The sequence below is a fragment of the Engystomops pustulosus genome, chromosome 5, assembly GCF_040894005.1.
Source record: "Engystomops pustulosus chromosome 5, aEngPut4.maternal, whole genome shotgun sequence".
Lineage (NCBI taxonomy): Eukaryota > Metazoa > Chordata > Amphibia > Anura > Leptodactylidae > Engystomops > Engystomops pustulosus.
In genome coordinates, this window is record NC_092415.1 from 1,519,522 (window position 1) to 1,545,549 (window position 26,028).

The 26,028-nt window shown below is 50.5% G+C and overlaps 1 protein-coding gene across 1 annotated transcript in view; it reads right to left on the reverse strand.

The window, feature by feature from the left end:
* Positions 1–782: 782 nt before the first annotated feature.
* ITM2B (integral membrane protein 2B) overlaps positions 783–26,028 on the reverse strand; it is a 39,643-nt gene continuing 14,397 nt past the window's right edge. Inside the window, exons 2-6 of the mRNA XM_072150984.1 lie at positions 16,404–16,532; positions 12,610–12,810; positions 12,079–12,189; positions 3,317–3,467; positions 783–3,186 (exon numbers count right to left, since the gene is read on the reverse strand). Coding sequence (XP_072007085.1) covers positions 3,095–3,186; positions 3,317–3,467; positions 12,079–12,189; positions 12,610–12,810; positions 16,404–16,532 — 684 coding nt within the window. The 3' untranslated portion in view covers positions 783–3,094. The remainder of the gene's footprint in view (positions 3,187–3,316; positions 3,468–12,078; positions 12,190–12,609; positions 12,811–16,403; positions 16,533–26,028) is intronic.

The window sequence follows — 26,028 nt, forward strand, 5'->3', positions numbered from 1 at the left end:
GGGCAGAAGCGACACATGCAGGGAATTGGACACACGACCTTAGTGAATCGCGCCAGACTCCAATCTTCGTCAGAAGACGCACCGCGGGATCCCGACAGGGCCGGGTAAGTAAATCTTCCCCAATAAGGCCGAGGTCCGCCGGAATTCACCTTCTTCTTCCCGGTGCATTTAAGTGCTGATCTTGCGACACATTTCGTTTTCTAAATTCCGTGGTTTTTCCAAATCCGTCAGGTTGTCCGATGGCCACACCCCCTGATTTCTGTCACGTGCAAGCCAGTGCCAATGCACCACAATCCGATCGCGTGCGACAAAATCCTGGGGCAATTCGACGCAAAACGGAAATATTCGGGAAAACCTGACTGAATCCTGGTCCGTGAACCCTTAGTAAATGTTTAGGGCGATGTTACCCAGCGGTTGTGATGGTTTCAGCCCTTGTAGCAGATTGTGTATGTTGAGTAGAGATGAGTGGACAGACGGTCCGGTTGTGTGTTTGGTGTCCGTACAATCCTGGCCGTCACAGTTGTAGGGACATAACTTTGTCAGCTTGGTTGTTCAGCCGGCAATACATCGGGGTCAGGCGGCCGCACCTGACCTTTGACCTGTTGAGTGGACGTCACCAATATACTACAATGTAGGGGACAGGGTAAATATAAAGCGGGGGACCTATTCAGTCCTTGTAAAGTTTGGTATAAATGTCCAACCCCTTTAAGTAAATAAATGACAATAACTTCCAGGGATTTACTCCTCACCCACAAAGGAAAGAAAAGTGCGGAGACGGGATGTAAAGAGGTGGCGTGAGTTTTATTCTTTTACAGTACAATTATATACAAATTAGTCACACGTTACCACCTCCTGTGTACAGTAAGTCGCCACCAAACCATTAACTAGAGTTAAAAACAGATTTAAGAAAAGCTTAAAAACAACCAAAATAGTAACACAAAAAATGGATGTGTAGTAAGTGTGAATGCAGAGCCGGAGGTAAGTCCCCATGATACAGAGCGGGAGGCCCAGGTACTTACCTTCTCTATTGTGCATGGAGGATCATTTGTATCTACAGATTCCCCCATAAGAGCACAACCAGATCCGAAATACCTCCACACAATGCAGGTCCCAGCCGCCCCTCGGCCTCCGAGCGCCCAACCCCGTCATGGTGAATGTATTAGAAGTAAGTGCACCAGTTCTCCAGTAATTAGAGATGAGTGGAGCAGACACACAAGTTCATGTTCGGCCTCTGGACCGGACATATTGCTGGATTGGAGGTTATGGGCGCCCCTAACAACTTAGCCATGGCTGTAACTGACCACCGGATACCCTGACCAATCACAGCCATGGCTATAACTGACCACTGTGATACCCTGACCAATCACAGCCATGGCTATAACTGACCACTGTGATACCCTGACCAATCACAGCCATGGCTATAACTGACTACAGGGACACCCTGACCAATCACAGCCATGGCTATAACTGACCATAGAGACACCCTGACCAATCACAGCCATGGCTATAACTGACCACGGGGACACCCTGACCAATCACAGCCATGGCTATAACTGACCAAAGGGACACCCTGACCAATCACAGCCATGTCTATAACTGACCATGGGGACACCCTGACCAATCACAGCCATGGCTATAACTGACTACAGGGACACCCTGACCAATCACAGCCATGGCTATAACTGACCAAAGGGACACCCTGACCAATCACAGCCATGGCTATAACTGACCAAAGGGACACCCTGACCAATCACAGCCATGGCTATAACTGACCACGGGGGCACCCTGACCAATCACAGCCATGGCTATAACTGACCAAAGGGACACCCTGACCAATCACAGCCATGGCTATAACTGACCACGGGGACACCCTGACCAATCGCAGCCATGGCTATAACTGACCACGGTGACACCCTGACCAATCACAGCCATGGCTATAACTGACCATGGGGACACCCTGACCAATCACAGCCATGGCTATAACTGACCACGGGGACACCCTGACCAATCACAGCCATGGCTATAACTGACCACGGGGACACCCTGACCAATCGCAGCCATGGCTATAACTGACCACGGTGACACCCTGACCAATCACAGCCATGGCTATAACTGACCATGGGGACACCCTGACCAATCACAGCCATGGCTATAACTGACCACGGGGACACCCTGACCAATCACAGCCATGGCTATAACTGACCACGGGGACACCCTGACCAATCGCAGCCATGGCTATAACTGACCACGGTGACACCCTGACCAATCACAACCATGGCTAGTTGTTAGGGGCGTCCATTTTCCGGATTGGCTGATCGGCCACCAGTCCAGCAATATGTTCGGGGCCGAAGCTGAACACCAAATCTGAACTTGCGCATTTGGGCTGCTCATCTCTACTTCCCATATAAATGAAATCTGCAGAATTACTACTTCACTCGGTTATGATAAGCAGAATGATCCCCACGATCCCTCTAACACCAAAAGCTTAGAAAGACAACTATATGTAAAAAGATCCACGTGTCAGGGCCGGGTAGTGCTGCCAGTAATATATCTCACAAATACGCGGCGTAGCAGGGGAGACGAGGGGTAAGTAGCCGTCAGGTGATAGGATTGTTACTGGGGGACCCTTACAGACTGCGCTGACCCCTCCTAAAGTGCCTGGTTACTATGTTACTATCGTGTTTTGGGCATTATTCTAGTTTTCTGCATAGCTGATACCAATAGGACGTATTTCACATCATTCACAGCGCAAGAGACTGGAATCACAGGTCAGCGATGGGAGTTGTAGTCCACAGCTGCTATAAAATCCATATCATCCATATTATTCTAAGTGCCCCCTCCGGGATTTACATTGTTTGTATGATGAGTAATATGCGGTCATGTAGGTGCATGGACATGCGACGCTAAGCAGGAGACCAATCAGCAGGAAGGAAAACGGATCTAAAATGTCTCGTGTCTCTACATATAGAAAATACACAAAGTACAGAAGTGACTGAGGAGGATTATAAACAGGTGGGATGTGAGAGAATCCGCCGTCCCTGTAAGAATGACTACACATGACTAGCGGGAGGCCGGAGCGGTCCTCACAGGGCGCCTAATAGAGGTGGCAGATCTCCGTCTCCACCGGGAAGTAGTTCTCAAAGTGGACGATCTTTCCGCATCTCTCCGCCTCTCGCTTCTGCCTCCCTGTGAGGAGATAAAGACGCGTCATTATGTCAGAACATCGGAATATTATACAAATGCAAAGTCAGATCCCTCTATACATCTCATGATAATCATTGGATCAGAACAAGTCCAAAGCTTCCGTAGTCTTTACCTCGGATGACGCTTCTGCGCTGCAGTTTGTAGGTCTCCTTGTCCTGGCACAGACGACGAATGAAGACGCCCAGTTGGTCGACATTCTCGATGCGATCAGTGACCACCATCTGCTCGTGGATGAGATAAGACTGCGGGAGGTAAGTCCCGGCCTGCGCAAAAAGAAGAGGAAGGAGGAGAATCAATGTCAGTCCTTATATCATCAATGTAACAAGTTTTCCACTTCCATGGATTTCATTATTTGGGGAACAATCACTTTATCTTTACAGTACGGGTCAGGACTTGTCAGAAGCTATAGAACCTTCTCCCCCGACCAGCAGGATCTCAGGACATCTTGGACTCCACTATATATATATATACAGCAGCCGGACACTATAGAACCTTCTCCCCCGACCAGCAGGATCTCAGGACATCTTGGACTCCACTATATATATATATATATACAGCAGCCGGACACTATAGAACCTTCTCCCCCGACCAGCAGCATCTCAGGACATCTTGGACTCCACTATATATATATATATATACAGCAGCCGGACACTATAGAACCTTCTCCCCCGACCAGCAGCATCTCAGGACGTCCTGGACTCCATTATATATATATATATATACAGCAGCCGGACACTATAGAACCTTCTCCCCCGAACAGCAGCATCTCAGGACGTCCTGGACTCCACTATATATATATATATATATACAGCAGCCGGACACTATAGAACCTTCTCCCCCGACCAGCAGCATCTCAGGACATCTTGGACTCCACTATATATATATATACAGCAGCCGGACACTATAGAACCTTCTCCCCCGACCAGCAGCATCTCAGGACGTCCTGGACTCCACTATATATATATATATATACAGCAGCCGGACACTATAGAACCTTCTCCCCCGACCAGCAGCATCTCAGGACATCTTGGACTCCACTATATATATATATACAGCAGCCGGACACTATAGAACCTTCTCCCCCGACCGGCAGCATCTCAGGACATCTTGGACTCCACTATATATATATATATATATATACAGCAGCCGGACACTATAGAACCTTCTCCCCCGACCGGCAGCATCTCAGGACGTCCTGGACTCCACTATATATATATATATACAGCAGCCGGACACTATAGAACCTTCTCCCCCGACCGGCAGCATCTCAGGACGTCCTGGACTCCACTATATATATATATATATATATATATATATATATATATATACAGCAGCCGGACACTATAGAACCTTCTCCCCCGACCGGCAGGATCTCAGGACATCTTGGACTCCACTATATATATATATATATACAGCAGCCGGACACTATAGAACCTTCTCCCCCGACCGGCAGCATCTCAGGACATCTTGGACTCCACTATATATATATATACAGCAGCCGGACACTATAGAACCTTCTCCCCCGACCAGCAGCATCTCAGGACATCTTGGACTCCACTATATATATATATACAGCAGCCGGACACTATAGAACCTTCTCCCCCGACCGGCAGCATCTCAGGACATCTTGGACTCCACTATATATATATATATATATGCAACACCCTCGCCGATGCAATGGCGAGGGAGTGTTTGCGAATACGTCCCACCTGCATGTAACCACATTACACTACATGGTTCTGATAGGACATAGGGGATATTGCAGTGGTGAATCCTGCCTGGCAATGCAGGAGTTAAGTATTTTGTATGATGCAAGATGCTGTTGTCCAATGATATGTGTTACATCCTGTGCTCTGTAAGCTGAGATGTGATTGGAGGAGCAGCCACCACCTGACCAAAGGGAGGTAGTAAAACCTCTGGCCAGGAATGTTCTGGATGTTTTATTCTAGTGTGGAATCCTAGGAGAATCAGTAAGTGAGTGAGAAATCTCAGTCTAACCCATACCAGAGCAGGAAGAGCCTAGCCCCTGCCTCTGAAGAGTGGAGTCTAAGACTAGAGTTAGTATAGTGAGGAAAAGGGATATCATCTTACCTTTAAAGGTGATACCTGAAGCCCTGCAGGACAAGCTGAAGCTTCCTACCAGGACACAGCTGCCTCCCAGCCTGCCCTCTACATCCAGGCTGGTGAACTATCTCCTGCGGCTCCCTCCAACTCACATCTCGGCACCCTACCTACCTGTTAAAGGCACGTTTGCTGCGGTTCCTGCGGTTCAAATAAAGAACTGTAAGTTGTTTTCTTCAACTTCTGTCTCCGTCTGGTCCCTGCTAATACGGCTGCCTTCATCACCGGCACCCTGTCCATCACCCAGAGACTCACACTCGGGACATTAAGGGGTTGCCCCAGGGAGATCCGCTATAGCAGCCTCTCCCTCATCATTTCTTGCCAACACCACCCTGCTGGAGACCTGCCAGGCTGTAGGACAGCCCTCCGGTTCCCCCGTACCAAGCACCGTGACAATAGCGTGCTTAGGCCGCAACCGCCAGCCACTCCGGTACAGCGGGCCCCGGCTGTCTCCAGGCCTCACCTCAAGGGCTAGGCCCCGGTGGGGGATGTTGCAAGTGGCGTCACGAATCACAGGATATTTACTTCTGTGCCTTATCCTGGCACTAAAGACTGTACTTTATTAAGAAAAAGACTGTGCTGCCTAACCCTGCTGCCATCCGGGTTTAGGCCCAAGTATTTGTGTGTTTCTACATTGAACTTTATACTGCTGCCACGTGCTGTCGAGCGCCGCTCCAGCACTCAAGAGGTGAAAAAGCTGGTACAAGAGATGAAGACAGCCAACGTTATCCGGGAGAGTCACAGCCCATGGGCTGCCCCGCTGGTCCTTGTGAAGAAGAAGGATGGAACCCTTCGATTCTGTGTTGACTATAGGAAGATCAACAATATCACCCACAAGGACGCCTATCCTCTGCCTCGAATCGAGGAATCCCTCGCAGCCCTAGGGTCAGCTGCCTACTTCTCTACCCTGGACCTGACCAGTGGCTACTGGCAAGTGGCCATGGCGCCGGAAGACAGAGAGAAGACGGCTTTCACCACCCCAATGGGCTTGTTCGAGTTCAACAACATGCCGTTTGGGCTATGCAACGCCCCAGGCACATTTCAACGGCTGATGGAGAGATGTTTGGGTCATCGCAACTTCGAGACCGTCCTGCTATATTTGGACGACATCATCATCTACTCCAAGACTTATGAAGACCACCTCCACCATCTGGCTGAAGTCTTCCAAATCCTGACCCAACATGGGTTGAAGGTCAAGCCATCCAAGTGCCACCTGCTACAACCTAGCGTCAAGTACCTGGGACATGTGGTGAGCGCTCATGGAATTGAGCCAGATCCAGAGAAGATTGCAGCTGTTTACGACTGGCCTACCCCATCCACCGTACGGGACATCAAAAGCTTCCTGGGATTTGCCAGTTATTACAGGCGTTTCATCCCGAAGTTTGCCCAGCTGGCGGCTCCCCTGCAAGAGCTTCTAAGGGGCCTGCCAAAAGAGAGCCAACGTTCCCGAGTATCCATTGAGTGGACGGCCGAACGAGAAGCTGCCTTCCAGATGCTCAAGCAACGGCTGACTGAACCTCCGGTGTTGGGATATCCAGACTATAGTCTGCCTTTCACCCTATACACTGATGCCAGCAAGCAAGGTCTAGGGGCGGTATTATCCCAGCTCCAAAACGGAACTGAAAGGGTCATAGCCTACGCCAGCCGTTCCCTCCGAGAACCGGAGCAAAACGACCAGAACTATAGTTCCTTCAAGTTGGAGTTTCTGGCGTTAGTCTGGGCTGTGACCGAAAAGTTCAAGGACTACCTAGCTGCATCATCTTTCACTGTCTTTACAGACAATAATCCTTTGGCGCATCTGAACACCGCACGTCTTGGAGCACTGGAACAACGGTGGGCCTCCAGACTTGCCAATTTCAGCTTTACCATCAAGTACCGGGCTGGTAAGACCAATGACAACGCCGACGCTCTGTCCCGTCTCCCTGACCAGTGGGAGGGACCCTCCACGGATGCTCAGTGGGAAGATGTCGAGATGCCAGCGTTCTATGCCCGGTTTGTGCGTCAAGATGCCCAGAGAGTTTACTCCCTACCGACAGAGGCAGCGCCAGCTACTCCTCAAGAAGAGTCAGAGCCCCCTGCGGAAAAGGACCTCTGGATGAGTCTTCAGGCTGATAGCCGTGCCATAGGAGAAGTAATGGACTATCTCTCTAGTGGGCGAGTGCCTGAAAGAATCCGGCGCAGAAGAGCTGATGGAGAACTGTCTCAATTGTGGCGCCAGAGAAAGACTCTGAGCATGCACCAGGGTCTGCTAAAGAGAAGAACTCTGGACCCTATCACTTATGATCGGATATACCAGATCCTGATTCCCAGGAGGGACGCCAAGATAGTACTGGAAATGTACCATGACCAGTCCGGACACTTTGGCGCACAGAAGACTGAAGCCACCCTCCGAAGGCGATTCTACTGGGTCAACATGAAGTCCGACATTGAAGCCTGGTGTCGAGAATGCCCAGCCTGCGCCATCGCTCGAGGAGAGCGGCACAATCAAAGGGCCCCTCTACGTCCCATTGTGAGCCAACGGCCCTTGGAGATCCTGGCATTGGACCATGTGAAGTTGGAGCCCAGCAGATCCGGTCACAGTTATGCTCTTACGATCATCGACCACTATACCAAATTTGTGGTTGCAGTACCTGTCAGAGATCTGTCTGCAAGGACTACCGCAGCGGCCCTGTGGAAGAGCTTCATCCTCCCCTATGGCTGTCCGGACCAGATCCTTACAGACCAAGGAACAGCATTTGAGTCCCAAGTCTTCCAGGAGCTGTGTACTCTATATGGCTGCAAGAAGCTGAGGACCACAGCCTATCATCCCCAAGGCAACGGGCTTTGTGAAAAGATGAACCAGACTCTAATCAATATGCTGAGGACTCTGACCCCTGCAAAAAGGGCTGACTGGCCAAAACTGTTGCCCGAATTAGTGTACCTGTACAACAATACCACTCATTGCTCCACAGGATACACCCCGTATTATCTGATGTTTGGGAGACACGGCCATCTCCCTGCTGATATGACCTGGGACATGGAGTCCCCTGATTCCCAGTCTTTACTCCCCCAGACTGACTGGGTTCACGAACACCAGAGGCGCCTGGCGGATGCCAGAGAAGTTGTGGATCTGCGGTTGGAAGAGGCCCGAGAGAAACAAAAAAGGGACTTTGATCGTAATGCCTGTGCTGAGCCTTTTGCCCCAGGAGATCGAGTGTGGCTGCGCAACAACCATCCTACCAGTAAGCTAGATGGGCGTTGGGAGCGTGAGCCATACCTAGTTAGGGACAGTCTCTCCCCTGAAGTCTACGAGATTTCAAGAGGAGACCGTCCATCACTCCGGGTACATAGGAACCGGCTGAAGAGATGTCTTCGTCCTTTTGCCCCTATGTCTACACCTCTCACCTCGTCCCCCAACTTACAGACCTCCTTGTGTTCGCCTACCCCCAGTTTCTTGGAACTTGTGACTGTGCCTCAATTCTGTTTTGTTTCCACTCCAGTAAGAGGTACCTCGCAGAGACCATCATCCCCACCGCAGTCTCCAATACTGCTGCCTGTGGAGGATGATCCGGCTCCACTGTCTGCAACCCCTGAAACATCAGAGCCAGCTGAGACTCCGACTCCAGCGCCTGAATCAGAGGACGACGATGAGGAGATTGTTATCTTCTCCAGGCCGGAACTTCGAAGGTCTCAAAGGGAGACAAAAGGTAAAGCTCCTGCGTACCTGCAGGAGTACCAGCTGGTGACCCGCAGGAGCAGGAGGCAGGTACGTTTTTCTGACACCGAAGTACTTACCACCGAAGAAGATACTGAGTAACCCCTGAAGGGCTGTAGCCCACTTCAGGTACTGTACTGTGTACATATTGTATATTTCTGTCCTTATCCCTAAAGAGCCAGAAACTGTCCTGAGACTCTTACCCTTATTTATCTCAGTCAAGAGACATACCTTGAACTGATTATTGTCATGTGCTATGATAGCACCCCTTCTCTGCCACAGCAGAGAATTTCTTCAAAGGACTCTGTCCCTCTACACATAGAGGAGACCCTTTGCTTCTCAGTGCACTTTTCCCCACATCAAGGGCTGTACCCAGAAGATGGACTTTGTCGCTAGAGACCTTCTGTGAGACTTTTGCCAGATACTCCAAGGAAAAGTTGCCACTTTATTTATTATCATTTTGCACTTAATGCCTTCCTTTTTAGGTACGGACATTATGTTTGCACTTCCATGCCTTTCCTTTTCAGGTAAAGAGACATTTTCTATTTTGCTACCCTGAGTAGCCTATCTACCTATGTAACGTTTGTAACGTTCAAGATGTGTACCCATTGGGCTCCTAAGCCAATGTGAATTAACCTGTTTGCACACTGTCATATATGCCAGTAGTCTGCATTAACCCTTTCATAGGCTTTTTAGGTTGTAGTGTGGCTGTGTCGGACCGTCTCTATGTAGTACAATGTTTTATTGTGTCACATATGCCAATGTATGCATATATACACTATATAATTGCCGCCAGGGAAGAAGCGTTGATAAAACAAATATACAGGCCTTGGTGCAAGGAGTGGATTACAGGACATGACACCACACCTTTCCTACTGTACAGTTCGGTTTAATGGCGTCAGCGACCAACTGTCATACAGCTACATGTTTTTGTCTCAGTCCGACACCAACCCAGGTGCCTGTCTCCAGGACCATGGGCGGTTTGTCCCTACACATCACATAGCCTGCACTTCCCAGAAGTGCCCTTAGCCCCCTCTGTGCCCCAATACATCTGTAGTCGAGCCGAGGGCGGCTCTTTCAATTGCCCCCGGGGTATGCAACACCCTCGCCGATGCAATGGCGAGGGAGGGTTTGCGAATACGTCCCACCTGCATGTAATACCATTACACTACATGGTCCTGATAGGACATAGGGGTATTGCAGTGGTGAATCCTGCCTGGCAATGCAGGAGTTAAGTATTTTGTATGATGCAAGATGCTGTTGTCCAATGATATGTGTTACATCCTGTGCTCTGTAAGCTGAGATGTGATTGGAGGAGCAGCCACCACCTGACCAAAGGGAGGTAGTAAAACCTCTGGCCAGGAATGTTCTGGATGTTTTATTCTAGTGTGGAATCCTAGAGATCAGTGAGTGAGTGAGAAATCTCAGTCTTGCCCATACCAGAGCAGGAAGAGCCTAGCCCCTGCCTCTGAAGAGTGGAGCATTAGGCTAGAGTTAGTGTAGTGAGGAAAAGGGGTATCATCTTACCTTTAAAGGTGATACCTGAAGCCCTGCAGGACAAGCTGAAGCTTCCTACCAGGACACAGCTGCCTCCCAGCCTGCCCTCTACATCCAGGCTGGTGAACTATCTCCTGAGGCTCCCTCCAACTCACATCTCGGCACCCTACCTACCTGTTAAAGGCACGTTTGCTGCGGTTCCTGCGGTTCAAATAAAGAACTGTAAGTTGTTTTCTTCAACTTCTGTCTCCGTCTGGTCCCTGCTAATACGGCTGCCTTCATCACCGGCACCCTGTCCATCACCCAGAGACTCACACTCGGGACATTAAGGGGTTGCCCCAGGGAGATCCGCTATAGCAGCCGCTCCCTCATCATTTCTTGCCAACACCACCCTGCTGGAGACCTGCCAGGCTGTAGGACAGCCCTCCGGTTCCCCCGTACCAAGCACCGTGACAATAGCGTGCTTAGGCCGCAACCGCCAGCCACTCCGGTACAGCGGGCCCCGGCTGTCTCCAGGCCTCACCTCAAGGGCTAGGCCCCGGTGGGGGATGTTGCATATATATATATATATATATATACAGCAGCCGGACACTATAGAACCTTCTCCCCCGACCGGCAGCATCTCAGGACGTCCTGGACTCCACTATATATATATACAGCAGCCGGCCACGTTATTAGGTCCCCCATGCTAGTAACGGGTTGGACCCCCTTTTGCCTTCAGAACTGCCTCAATTCTTCGTGGCAGAGATACAACAAGGTGCTGGAAGCTCCTCAGAGATTTTGCTCCATAGTGACATGATGGCACAGCCTACCTGAGTATTGTTGCTGCCCATGTCCATCCCTTTATGAGCACAATGTACCCTGTAACATCTGATGGCTACTTTCAGCAGGATAATGCGCCATGTCATAAAGCTGGAAGCATCTCAGACTGGTTTCTTGAACTTGACAATGAGGTCACTGGACACAAATGGCCTCCACAGTCACCAGATCTCAATCCAATAGAGCATCTTTGGGATGTGGTGGAACGGGAGATTCGCATCATGGATGTGCAGCCGGCAAATCTGCGGCAACTGTGTGATGCCATCATGTCACTATGGAGCAAAATCTCTGAGGAGCTTCCAGCACCTTGTTGTATCTATGCCACGAAGAATTGAGGCAGTTCTGAAGGCAAAAGGGGGTCCAACCCGTTACTAGCATGGTGGACCTAATAAAGTGGCCGGTGAGTGTTTATATATATACAGCAGCCGGACACTATAGAACCTTCTCCCCCGACCAGCAGCATCTCAGGACGTCTTGAACTCCACCATTTATATCTACAGCAGCTGGGGGGGGGGGGGGGGGGGTGTTGGACATTTTGGCATTATTTCCTGTTACGCCTGGAATAACAGTTTTTATACTTTGGTATTTCGGGAGGCGGCGATACCCAACATGTTCATGTTTTATTGTATATCTTTATATGGTTTCTAGGGGAAGGCGGTGATGGAACCCTCTCCATACACATACATGGAATATTCCGTCGGTTTTCAGTAAGGACGTTGCCTTCATTTTTCATATTTTACTACCTTAATATTGATCAGAAGCTCCAAGAAATTCCTGGGCGGCATCACAACGGACGTGTTGAGAGGAATCACGTAGCACTTGTTCAGGCTGAGGTCCAGGTAAGCCGTGAGTTTCTGAGGACACAAGAGGTTATGATAGAAATAATAGGGAAATATCTTTCAGCATTTATTATAACATGACGACTTCTGTGTATAGTATAGAGGTACATGGCCGTATGCACCGAGGAGGCGTAACTACAGGGGTAACAGCCATAGCAGCTGCTATGGGGCCCGCAGTGTCAGGGGCCCCAGCATCCAGGATATTGGGTGTGTATATGCTGTGTGTCTGTATATGGCATTGTATGTATGTGTGTGGTGTGCGACATCAGGAATTGTGCCCCCACTTATGTCTTATTGACCAAGGAAGGTAAAACCCTCGGACATGCAGTGCTGAGAACTGATTCATCTCCCCTGCGAGGCTCCTCATACATTCTTATATCTGTGTAGACATCGGGATCAGAAGTATCAGGACCCCCGATATATAATACACGTTACCCTGTGAAAGTCATGGACGATGTCCGCGGGGTCACTGTCAGCAAACTCAGGGACGGGGACACTGATCAGCTCCACTTCTTCTTCCTCTAAGATCTGAATCCTCTCCTTGAAGGAGTGGTAGCGCACGCGGGACTCTGCATAGGGCTCGGTGAGGGACATGTCGTCCTCCGTGTAACGTATTCCGCAGAAGTAGACGCCGCGCTGCAAGAGAAACACGGAGACATCACTAGGACTCATCTCACATCTAGTGCCTCTTCTGCCTGGTGTGCAGGTGGATAATACGACCATTGTCCGGTGCGTTACACATGGAGCCCCCCTCCCTGGGACCCGGTGCCGCTGCCTCTCCCATCACTTCCAGAAATGTTGTTGGCTTTTTACATTTTCTTTTTACTTGTGAAATACAATAATTACATCATCAATAACATAAACGGTAACATGACAGAAGAATTCTACTCCCCACCAGGAGGTTGTGCAAGCAGGAAAGTCCCTACAGCCTGGACCTGGTCCTGGTTCTGGAGGACTGGACAGACACACAACTGTTATAGGATAAATACCACAACAACGAGATGAAATTTCTATAAAGGGAACCTGTAATACCTGGCGGTCTTTTTATTGGGCTTGTGACCTACATGACCTTTAATTTGGCTGAGATACAGGTGCCCAACGTTGTATATTCCAATTCTGAAGTTACTGCTCTATGAGTAGAAATTATGGTTAAGATTCCCTTTTTGTCACATCACAGAGTTAAAATGATATATTGAGTGTAATATTATCGGCAGTTAAAGGGGAGGTTTGAGTTAAACAGATGGTTGTATGTGGTTTCAGTTTGCAAATGAGCTGCGGGTGTGGTGTTCGGGATGTACTGCTCCGGCTTCGCTGCGCATGAGCTGTGGGTCCGGTGTTCGGGATGTGCTGTTCCGGCATCACTGCACATGAGCTGCGGGTGGGATGTTCGGGATGTGCTGCTCCGGCTTCGCTGCGCATGAGCTGCGGGTGTGGTGTTCGGTATGTGCTGCTCCGGCTTCGCTGCGCATGAGCTGCGGGTGTGGTGTTTGGGATGTACTACTCCGGCATCACTGCACATGAGCTGCGGATCCGGTGCTCGGGATGTGCTGCTCCGGCATCACTGCACATGAGCTGCGGGTCCGGTGCTCGGGATGTGCTGCTCCGGCATCACTGCACATGAGCTGCGGGTCCGGTGCTCGGGATGTGCTGCTCCAGCATCACTGCACAAGAGCTGCGGGTCCGGTGCTCGGGATGTGCTGCTCCGGCTACACTGCACATGAGCTGCGGGTTCAGTGCTCGGGATGTACAGCTCCGGCTTCGCTGCGCATGAGCTGCGGGTGTGGTGTTCGGGATGTGCTGTTCCGGCATCACTGCACATGCGCTGCGGGTCCGGTGCTCGGGATGTGCTGCTCCGGCATCACTGCACATGAGCTGCGGGTCCGGTGCTCGGGATGTACTGCTCCGGCATCACTGCACATGAGCTGCGGGTCTGGTGCTCAGGATGTGCTGCTGCGGCTACACTGCGCATGAGCTGCGGGTTCAGTGCTCGGAATGTACTGCTCCGGCTTCGCTGCGCATGAGCTGCGGGTTCAGTGTTCGAGATGTACTGCTCCGGCTTCGCTGCGCATGAGCTGCGGGTGCGATGCTCGGGATGTACTGCTCCGGCTTCGCTGCACATGAGCTGCCGGTCCGGTGCTCGGGATGTACTGCTCTGGCTTCGCTGCGCATGAGCTGCGGGTTCGGTGTTCGGGATGTACTGCTCCGGCTTCGCTGCACATGTGCTGCGGGCCCAGTGCTCGGGATGTGCTACTCCGGCATCACTGCACATGAGCTGCTGATGTGGTGTTTGGGATGTACTGCTCCGAAAACGCTGCACATGAGCTGCAGGTTCAGTGTTCGGGATGTACTACTCCAGCTTCGCTGCACATGAGCTGCTGATGTGGTGTTCGGGATGTACTACTCCGGCTTCGCTGCACATGAGCTGCTGATGTGGTGTTCGGGATGTACTGCTCCGGCTTCGCTGCACATGAGCTGCGGGTCCGGTGCTCGGGATGTGCTGCTCCAAGCATGGAACACCAGAGACGGGTCCAATGCACCTTTTTTTTTTGTAGTGGGCACAGGAGGACTTGCTTAAGGGCAATTTGGGACACTAAACCACTGGCTCATAAGGTCCTGTGAGTGGGTTAGTGACAGGTTCCCTTCAAGTTTGTAATTTTAGTGGTCCATGCAGAGCTGGGGGCAGAGCTTTAAGGCTTTGTTTCTTTTCCTGCAACAGGACGGATGTGATAAACATAAAAAGGAAACGACTGCAGACAAGAAGCAAACACGTAATAAATCAGGTAAAACGCTCCACACGGCAATAAGCACTGGAGCAGCGGCACGGCGCTTACGGCTTTCCCTCTGTTACTTGTTTTTTCAGTTTTTCCGGAGAGCGAGGGAACCCCCAGCAATGTGGATATAGATTATATATAGATCTTTGTCGCAGGACGTTGTGCCAAAATAAGACAATCCACAGAAGAATTCCGGGTTTTTTATTATAAAAATATGGAAAGCAAAGTAATCATAAGTGCAAACCTCCCAAAACTATAGCAATAAACTCTACAGCTCATGCTGCAACCCCTACAGAGCCCGAGTATGATCAAACTCCGCCCCTTCAGAGCCAGAGTATGATGAAACCCCGCCCCTGCAGACCCTGAATATTATGAAACTCCGCCCCTACAGAGGCAGAGTATGATGAAACCCCGCCCCTACAGACCCTGAATATTATGAAACTCCGCCCCTACAGAGCCTGGGTATTATGAAACCCGCCCCTACAGACCCTGAATATTATGAAACTCTACCCCTTCAGAGCCAGAGTATGATGAAACCCTGCCCCTACAGACCCTGAATATCATGAAACTCCGCCCCTACAGAGCCTGAGTATTATGAAACCCCGCCCCTAAAGAGCCAGTGTATGATGAAACCCCGCCCTACTGAGCCAGAGTATTATGAAACCCCGCTCCTGCAGAGCCAAAGTATGGTGAAATCCAGCCCTAGGAGCCCAAATATGATGAAACTCCGCCCCTATGGAGCCTGAGTATGCTGAAATCCCGCCCCTATGGAGCCTGCTATGATGAAACCCCGCCCCTCTGACACCAATCCAGCAATATGTCCAGGTCACGCGGCCGAATACAAATGCCAGATCCGCTCATCTCTAATGATTCCTTACTCTGGGCTAATTGTATAACAAGAATACAGGGAGGGCCCCAAACACGTGAGGCCAGTAGCTTACAGGTAAGTGTATAGATGGACCCTTAGGGTTAGTGCACATGATGCGCTGGGGCAGTGATAGAGGCGCCTGCATGTACCTCCTCCAGCTCGCTCAGGGGTTGTGTGAAAGTGGACACATTGGGGGTTATTTTACAGCACAGACACCGGTACATAGATTTACATAGATATAATAAAGTAGAAGGAGAGCTGCACTTCCGTTACTTATGGATTGTGTATGGATGATACAGACAGTAGGGATTCCCGCTGCCTCCATTGTAAGGGGATTCCCTATAAATCCTCATAATCCTCTGCCAGGACCTTATGTCAATGGTAAGAAAGAAGAATCCAACAAGAATGATCCTTCTTATCTAATGAATGTAGAGACACTTTCCTCCTGACATGTACTTTCATCTATTCTCTATGTTTGGAGGTTGATGCGTCACTGCTGAAAAGTAGAAATGGAAAGTCTCAAATATATTGGATAAAATTAGTTAATATTGTGTCACATTCCACTGAACGGATATAAATGAATACATCACCTGTGACACAAAGTATCGGTAGAGGTAGGCTCCGCCCAGCACGATGCCCGCCAGCATGAAGGCCAGTCCAAAGCACATGCACCAGCACCAGGCCCGTCTCTGTGCCAGCGGCACAACTTCTTCCACCTCCTGCAACATAAAGAGACAAAAGGCTTTAGGAAGGAGACGGTAACACTCACCGCAAATATTTATCTTCACTGCCTGGAATATTTACAGGGAACCTGTCAGCAGAAATGTACCTAATAACCCCTTCCAGATCATCATCGTGGCCCAATGTGGTGGCATCATCCAGAAAATTAACTTTTTTGTGAGATGTAAATTGGATGTGTAAAGTTGTGGAGGCGGAGAGTTCAGGACTGAAGTCAAACTCTCCTCGTGTTGCATTGTCTCCTCCACTCTAATTGACAGCCCAGCATCAAGTCACAACCAACTATTCAGAAGTTCATCACATCTGAGGGGAGTATTGAGAAAGGGAGAGCTTGACTGTAGCGCTGAACTCTCTGCCTTCCTGTCATTATACAACACATTTACATCTCGCTTTAAAGTTTATTTTCTGGATGACGCCCCCATGCTAGACATGATAGAGGAGGGGTAAGCGGCATGACAACATACTGATACAGCTATTTTGGGTAAGTTGCACAGCTGGAACTAGCAGTTATCAGTCTTTACTTTCAAATCCCAATAAACCAATAAGGCTATCACATGGGATTAAGGCTGGAGAAGGGCCGGATAAAGGCTGGTGGAGGCCCCTTAGTGGTGGGAGCCCTGGGGTGTGCGCCTCAGGAGCCCTCCCCATAATAACCCAGATAACCCTAGACCACCCATCTGACAATAGGGAAGATAACTAAGAAGTTGGTTTCCTCACAGCCGCTAACGTGGTCATTCCATTGCGCCAGTGTATGAACACGGTATCTGAATCTGAATGTTATTACGTTCACTGTTTATGTTTTCGTACTCAGTTCTGTGTCTGTGCAGTGATTGGGGCCTCACGTGGTCAGCACCTCGTGGTACATCCACGGCTCAGCTCCTATAACGCTTCTGATTTGTATTGTAGCTTCTACACTTAATTGTATCAATCTCCTTACACTTTGTATGCGAACCTCAACATTCTTTCAATAAACTTTATTGAATATAATGAACAAGTTCGGAGCTGAAACTGACAGCAATGACTGGGGACTAGAGAAAAAAATTCCACCTGGACCCGGAGCAGTGAGTGAAGGGAAACCTATACCCGGTGCAGGAGTTACACTTGGTGAAGGGGGAGATACGTCCTTAACTGATTCACAGAAATGTCAGTAACACTTGTGCCACATAATAATAATATCACCATAAAGAGCACAAAGCCGAGTGTAGGTGACCCCTGCTCCTCCATGACCCCTGCTCCTCCATGTCCCCTGCTCCTCCATGTCCCCTGCTCCTCCATGACCCCTGCTCCTCCATGTCCCCTGCTCCTCCATGACCCCTGCTCCTCCATGACCCCTGCTCCTCCATGACCCCTGCTCCTCCATGTCCCCTGCTCCTCCATGACCCCTGCTCCTCCATGTCCCCTGCTCCTCCATGACCCCTGCTCCTCCATGTCCCCTGCTCCTCCATGACCCCTGCTCCTCCATGACCCCTGCTCCTCCATGTCCCCTGCTCCTCCATGTCCCCTGCTCCTCCATGTCCCCTGCTCCTCCATGTCCCCTGCTCCTCCATGTCCCCTGCTCCTCCATGACCCCTGCTCCTTCATGACCACTGCTCCTCCATGACCACTGCTCCTCCATGTCCCCTGCTCCTCCATGACCCCTGCTCCTCCATGACCCCTGCTCCTCCATGACCCCTGCTCCTCCATGACCCCTGCTCCTCCATGACCCCTGCTCCTCCATGTCCCCTGCTCCTCCATGTCCCCTGCTCCTCCATGACCCCTGCTCCTCCATGACCCCTGCTCCTCCATGTCCTCTGCTCCTCCATGACCCCTGCTCCTCCATGTCCCCTGCTCCTCCATGTCCCCTGCTCCTCCATGACCCCTGCTCCTCCATGACCCCTGCTCCTCCATGACCCCTGCTCCTCCATGTCCCCTGCTCCTCCATGTCCCCTGCTCCTCCATGACCCCTGCTCCTCCATGACCCCTGCTCCTCCATGAACCTGTTCCTCCATGACCCCTGCTCCTCCATGACCCCTGCTCCTCCATGACCCCTGCTCCTCCATGAACCTGTTCCTCCATGACCCCTGCTCATCCATGACCCCTGCTCCTCCATGACCCCTGCTCCTCCATGACCCCTGCTCCTCCATGTCCCCTGCTCCTCCATGTCCCCTGCTCCTCCATGACCCCTGCTCCTCCATGACCCCTGCTCCTCCATGTCCCCTGCTCCTCCATGACCCCTGCTCCTCCATGACCCCTGCTCCTCCATGACCCCTGCTCCTCCATGAACCTGTTCCTCCATGACCCCTGCTCCTCCATGACCCCTGCTCCTCCAGCAATTAATGACTAAGCAGAATACTCGCTTATCTCTGGGACTTAAGTACCTAATTAAACTCCATTTATCACCTCGATTCTATGTAGAGTAAAAGCTGCAATATTCAGAAATAGTCCATGACACATCGGGAGGAGGCCATAAACCCCGGGAGAGCAGCAGAACAGGTCGCACTGACCCAGCGATGGAGATGGAGGTTCATACATACAAAATGCTCTCTTTGGGTAATCACATATATTCAGGTTTTTTAATGGAGTTTTTTAAACCAAATCAAGGTTGGGGTCTTAAAGGGAACCTGTCATCAGAAATCCTTGTTCTGGCTCCACATGTCCCCATAGAGAATAGTGTACACATTGCCAAAGAGTTTTTATAGTAAAACTGGCTTTTTCCGAAAAAAAAGATGAGATCAAAGTTTACCTTTCTGTATGCAGAGCCGTGTCCCTAGTTCCATGGGAGGAGCCAGTGACGAGTGGTCAACCCCCCCCCCCATCGGGAAACCGACCCATCATGCATCGGTTTCAAATTAAAAATAACTCCCATGTCCCCCATGTGACGTCTGATGTTCTGTGTCTTCCAACACTTAATAACTGAAGACCTATCTGGCCCTTATAGCGCTCAGTATAGGAGCTTGAATCTTTAAGCGATCTCTAACAGATTTTTGCAGTTTTGCATTAAGGAACTAAAAAAATAAAAAACATTAACATGAACTATTGGTCTCAAAACCCATCATCCGAATCTAATGATGGGGATTTTCAAACTGCAAAATCCCCCGTCAAACCCTGCCATGTGACCAAACCCTCCGGCCGTGTTCACATGTGGCGTTTGAATCGCGTTGTGCTTGGGCTTATCGCGTAGGATCAGTAACGATCGCCACGTGTTTTACATTGTTTATGTGCAAAACATGAAATGAAGAAGATGAAATGACACATCGGGACGTTCCCCCCGTTACTATGTATCATATAACGTCATGAGTCCAGCGCATCCACTCATCCACATGGAAGCGGAATAATAAGATCTGTGAAGGTGAAGGGAGGACGGAAAGAAAACACTTCAGGAGCCTCAGACGATGATCTTCAAGCTCTGATGCCCGGACAGGACGCTCAATGTTATAGGAAATGCTGAGCACGAAAACAAACCATCAGAAGGAAGCGAAATCGGAAAATAGATGGAAACCCGCAAGTCCTCTAAACCCGTCGTCCTCTAAACCCGTCGTCCTCTAAACCCGATGTCCTCTAAACCCTTCATCCTCTAAACCCGTCGTACTCTAAACCCTTCATCCTCTAAACCCTTCATCCTCTAAACCCGTCGTCCTCTAAACCCGTCGTCCTCTAAACCCGTCGTCCTCTAAACCCGTCATCCTCCAAACCCGTCGTCCTCTAAACCCGCCGTCCTCTCAACCCGCCGTCCTCTAAACCTGTCGTCCTCTAAACCCGTCGTCCTCTAAACCCTTCGTCCTCTAAACCGGTCGTCCTCTAAACCGGTCGTCCTCTAAACCCGACGTCCTCTAATCCCGCTGTCCTCTAAACCCGCCGTCCTCTAAACCCGTCGTCCTCTAAACCCGACGTCCTCTAAACCCGACGTCCTCTAATCCCGACGTCCTCTAATCCCGCCATCCTCTAAACTCGTTGTCTTCTAAACCCGTCGTCCTCTAAACCCTTAATCCTCTAAGCCCGTCGTCCTCTAAACCCTTAATCCTCTAAGCCCGTCGTCCTCTAAACCCGACGTCCTCTAAACCCGTCGTCCTCTAAACCCTTCATCCTCTAAACCCGCTGTCCTCTAAACCCGCCATCCTCTAAACCCGATGTCCTCCAAACCCGTCGTCCTCTAAACCCGTCGTCCTCTAAACCCGTCGTCCTCTAAACCCGTCGTCCTCTAAACCCGATGTCCTCTAAACCCGATGTCCTCTAAACCTGCCGTCCTCTAAACCCACCGTCCTCTAAACCCTTCATCCTCTAAACCCGTCGTCCTCTAAACCCGTCGTCCTCTAAACCCTTCATCCTCTAAACCCGTCGTCCTCTAAACCCTTCATCCTCTAAACCCGTCGTCCTCTAAACCTGTCGTCCTCTAAACCCGTCGTCCTCTAAACCCGTCGTCCTCTAAACCCGTCGTCCTCTAAACCCATCGTCCTCTAAACCCTTCATCCTCTAAACCCGTCGTCCTCTAAACCCGTCGTCCTCTAAACCCTTCATCCTCTAAACCCGATGTCCTCCAAACCCGTCGTCCTCTAAACCCGCCGTCCTCTCAACCCGTCGTCCTCTAAACCCGCCATCCTCTAAACCCAATGTCCTCCAAACCCGTCGTCCTCTAAACCCGTCGTCCTCTAAACCCGCCATCCTCTAAACCCGATGTCCTCCAAACCCGTCGTCCTCTAAACCCGTCGTCCTCTAAACCCGTCGTCCTCTAAACCCTTCGTCCTCTAAACCCGTCGTCCTCTAAACCCGATGTCCTCTAAACCCGATGTCCTCTTAACCTGACGTCCTCTAAACCCTTCGTCCTCTAAACCCTTCGTCCTCTAAACTGGTCGTCCTCTAAACTGGTCGTCCTCTAAACCCGTCGTCCTCTAAACCCGATGTCCTCTAAACCCGATGTCCTCTTAACCTGACGTCCTCTAAACCCTTCGTCCTCTAAACCCTTCGTCCTCTAAACTGGTCGTCCTCTAAACTGGTCGTCCTCTAAACTGGTCGTCCTCTAAACCCGATGTCCTCTAAACCAGTCGTCTTCTAAACCCGCCGACCTATATTGTGGATTCTACACCCCTGATCCCTGATCACAGACGCGCCGTCCCTCCATGATTTGTTTGGCTTATTTTGCCCTTCACCAGTTATTTATTTATTATGCTATAGAAATGAATTAATGTCAGTGATGTAGACAGTCACCCTACAGTTAGGGCTCATTCATACCGGCGTGTTTTGACGGTCGTATGCTATCCGAGAGCCGGACAAAAATGGCAGCTTCCATAAACTGTTTTAGAGGATGACAGGTTTAGAGGACTTGTGGGTTTCCATCTATTTTCCTATTTCTGCAAACTAATAGTGAAGGGGTTAATCCTCCCTTCTCAGAGTTGTTTAACCAAACACAGGGAAATTATATGTGAGCCTATGCAGCCTCCATAGACATACACATCTCTATGGGAGGGATCTCTTCATTGATTTTATAATGAAGTATTTTAGAAAACTGTTCACCCCCCCCACCCTCCCTCCCCCCGCACACATTATAAAAAGTTCTCAAATGACGGCTACACTTCAGACTTTTCATTACTGTTAACTGGAACCAGAAAGGAAGATTTCACAAATAACATTTATCTAACAGGAAACAAAACACAAAAGCAAAACTGACTGCAGCCAAGGGAAGCCCCGGATCCCAATCTGTTCATACCAGGATCCTTCTCCAAGACCCAGCACATGCTGCACTAACACAGAACAAGTCATTTCCTACAGAATGCATCCGCCCAACCTCTAAATTCATCGTTAATCACAATCTGGATCAAAACAAAAATCTTGCAGAAGGAAAATATCTAAAAAGTAAAAATAGATAACATGGAGCTGGGATAACGGGTCCTCACTAGAGATGAGACGACCCAATGCTCCCGCTTGGGATTCAGGATCGGCCACGCAACCTCAATGTATTTCCAATCCAGCAAATTGACGCCCCTAAAAATTAAGCCATGGATAAGGGGGAGACAACAAGCTGTGGTTACCGAGAGGTCAGACAGTCCACAGGATCCGAGAGGTCAGACAGTCCACAGGATCCGAGAGGTCAGACAGTCCACAGGATCTGAGAGGTCAGACAGTCCACAGGATCCGAGAGGTCAGACAGTCCACAGAATCCGAGAGGTCAGACAGTCCACAGAATCCGAGAGGTCAGACAGTCCACAGGATCCGAGAGGTCAGACAGTCCACAGAATCCGAGAGGTCAGACAGTCCACAGGATCCGAGAGGTCAGAAAGTCCACAGGATCCGAGAGGTCAGACAGTCCACAGGATCCGAGAGGTCAGACAGTCCACAGGATCCGAGAGGTCAGACAGTCCACAGGATCCGAGAGGTCAGACAGTCCACAGAATCCGAGAGGTCAGACAGTCCACAGGATCCGAGAGGTCAGACAATCCACAGGATCCGAGAGGTCAGACAGTCCACAGGATCCGAGAGGTCAGAAAATCCACAGGATCTGAGAGGTCAGACAGTCCACAGGATCCGAGAGGTCAGAAAATCCACCGGATCCGAGAGGTCAGACAGTCCACAGGATCCGAGAGGTCAGACAGTCCACAGGATCCGAGAGGTCAGACAGTCCACAGGATCCGAGAGGTCAGACAGTCCACAGGATCTGAGAGGTCAGACAGTCCACAGGATCCGAGAGGTCAGACAGTCCACAGAATCCGAGAGGTCAGACAGTCCACAGAATCCGAGAGGTCAGACAGTCCACAGGATCCGAGAGGTCAGACAGTCCACAGAATCCGAGAGGTCAGACAGTCCACAGGATCCGAGAGGTCAGAAAGTCCACAGGATCCGAGAGGTCAGACAGTCCACAGGATCCGAGAGGTCAGACAGTCCACAGGATCCGAGAGGTCAGACAGTCCACAGGATCCGAGAGGTCAGACAGTCCACAGAATCCGAGAGGTCAGACAGTCCACAGGATCCGAGAGGTCAGACAATCCACAGGATCCGAGAGGTCAGACAGTCCACAGGATCCGAGAGGTCAGAAAATCCACAGGATCTGAGAGGTCAGACAGTCCACAGGATCCGAGAGGTCAGAAAATCCACCGGATCCGAGAGGTCAGACAGTCCACAGGATCCGAGAGGTCAGACAGTCCACAGGATCCGAGAGGTCAGACAGTCCACAGGATCCGAGAGGTCAGACAGTCCACAGGATCCGAGAGGTCAGAAAGTCCACAGGATCCGAGAGGTCAGACAGTCCACAGGATCCGAGAGGTCAGACAGTCCACAGGATCCGCGAGGTCCGCGAGGTCAGACAGTCCACAGGATCCCAGAGGTCAGACAGTGCACAGGATCCCAGAGGTCAGACAATCCACAGGATCAGAGAGGTCAGACAGACCACAGGATCCCAGAGGTCAGACAGTCCACAGGATCCCAGAGGTCAGACAGTCCACTGGATCCCAGAGGTCAGACAGTCCACAGGATCCCAGAGTTCAGACAATCCACAGGATCCCAGAGGTCAGACAGTCCACAGGATCCCAGAGGTCAGACAGTCCACAGGATCCCAGAGTTCAGACAATCCACAGGATCCCAGAGGTCAGACAGTCCACAGGATCCCAGAGGTCAGACAATCCACAGGATCCCAGAGGTCAGACAGTCCACAGGATCTGTTCCCAGAGCGTCCAGGAACATCCAGGAGCATCCCAGAGCGTCTAGGAACATCCAGGAGAGTCCAGGAACATCCAAGAGCGTCCCAGAGCGTCCAGGAACATCCAGGAGCAGCCCAGAGCGTCCAGGAACATCCAGGAGCGTCCCAGAACGTCCAGGAACATCCAAGAGCGTCCCACACTTGTCCTGTGTACAGTCCTACTACACCTGATCACTGGTCCTGTGTACAGTCCTACTACACCTGATCACTGGTCCTGTGTACAGTCCTACTACACCTGATCACTGGTCCTGTGTACAGTCCTACTACACCTGATCACTGGTCCTGTGTACAGTCCTACTACACCTGATCACTGGTCCCGTGTACAGTCCTACTACACCTGATCACTGGTCCTGTGTACAGTCCTACTACACCTGATCACTGATCCTGTGTACAGTCCTACTACACCTGATCACTGGTCCCGTGTACAGTCCTACTACACCTGATCACTGGTCCTGTGTACAGTCCTACTACACCTGATCACTGGTCCCGTGTACAGTCCTACTACACCTGATCACTGGTCCCGTGTACAGTCCTACTACACCTGATCACTGGTCCTGTGTACAGTCCTACTACACCTGATCACTGGTCCTGTGTACAGTCCTACTACACCTTATCACTGGTCCTGTGTACAGTCCTACTACACCTGATCACTGGTCCTGTGTACAGTCCTACTACACCTGATCACTGGTCCTGTGTACAGTCCTACTACATCTGATCACTGGTCCTGTGTACAGTCCTACCACACCTGATCACTGGTCCTGTGTACAGTCCTACTACACCTGATCACTGGTCCTGTGTACAATCCTACTACACCTGATCACTGGTCCTGTGTACAATCCTACTACACCTGATCACTGGTCCTGTGTACAATCCTACTACACCTGATCACTGGTCCTGTGTATAGTCCTACTACACCTGATCACTGGTCCTGTGTACAGTCCTACTACACCTGATCACTGGTCCTGTGTACAGTCCTACTACACCTGATCACTGGTCCCGTGTACAGTCCTACTACACCTGATCACTGGTCCTGTGTACAGTCCTACTACACCTGATCACTGGTCCTGTGTACAGTCCTACTACACCTGATCACTGGTCCTGTGTACAGTCCTACTACACCTGATCACTGGTCCTGTGTACAGTCCTACTACACCTGATCACTGGTCCTGTGTACAGTCCTACTACATCTGATCACTGGTCCTGTGTACAGTCCTACTACACCTGATCACTGGTCCTGTGTACAGTCTTACTACACCTGATCACTGGTCCCGTGTACAGTCCTACTACACCTGATCACTGGTCCTGTGTACAGTCCTACTACACCTGATCACTGGTCCTGTGTACAGTCCTACTACACCTGATCACTGGTCCTGTGTACAGTCCTACTACACCTGATCACTGGTCCTGTGTACAGTCCTACTACACCTGATCACTGGTCCCGTGTACAGTCCTACTACACCTGATCACTGGTCCTGTGTACAGTCCTACTACACCTGATCACTGGTCCTGTGTACAGTCCTACTACACCTGATCACTGGTCCTGTGTACAGTCCTACTACACCTGATCACTGGTCCTGTGTACAGTCCTACTACACCTGATCACTGGTCCTGTGTACAGTCCTACTACATCTGATCACTGGTCCTGTGTACAGTCCTACTACACCTGATCACTGGTCCTGTGTACAGTCCTACTACACCTGATCACTGGTCCTGTGTACAGTCCTACTACACCTGATCACTGGTCCTGTGTACAGTCCTACTACATCTGATCACTGGTCCTGTGTACAGTCCTACTACACCTGATCACTGGTCCT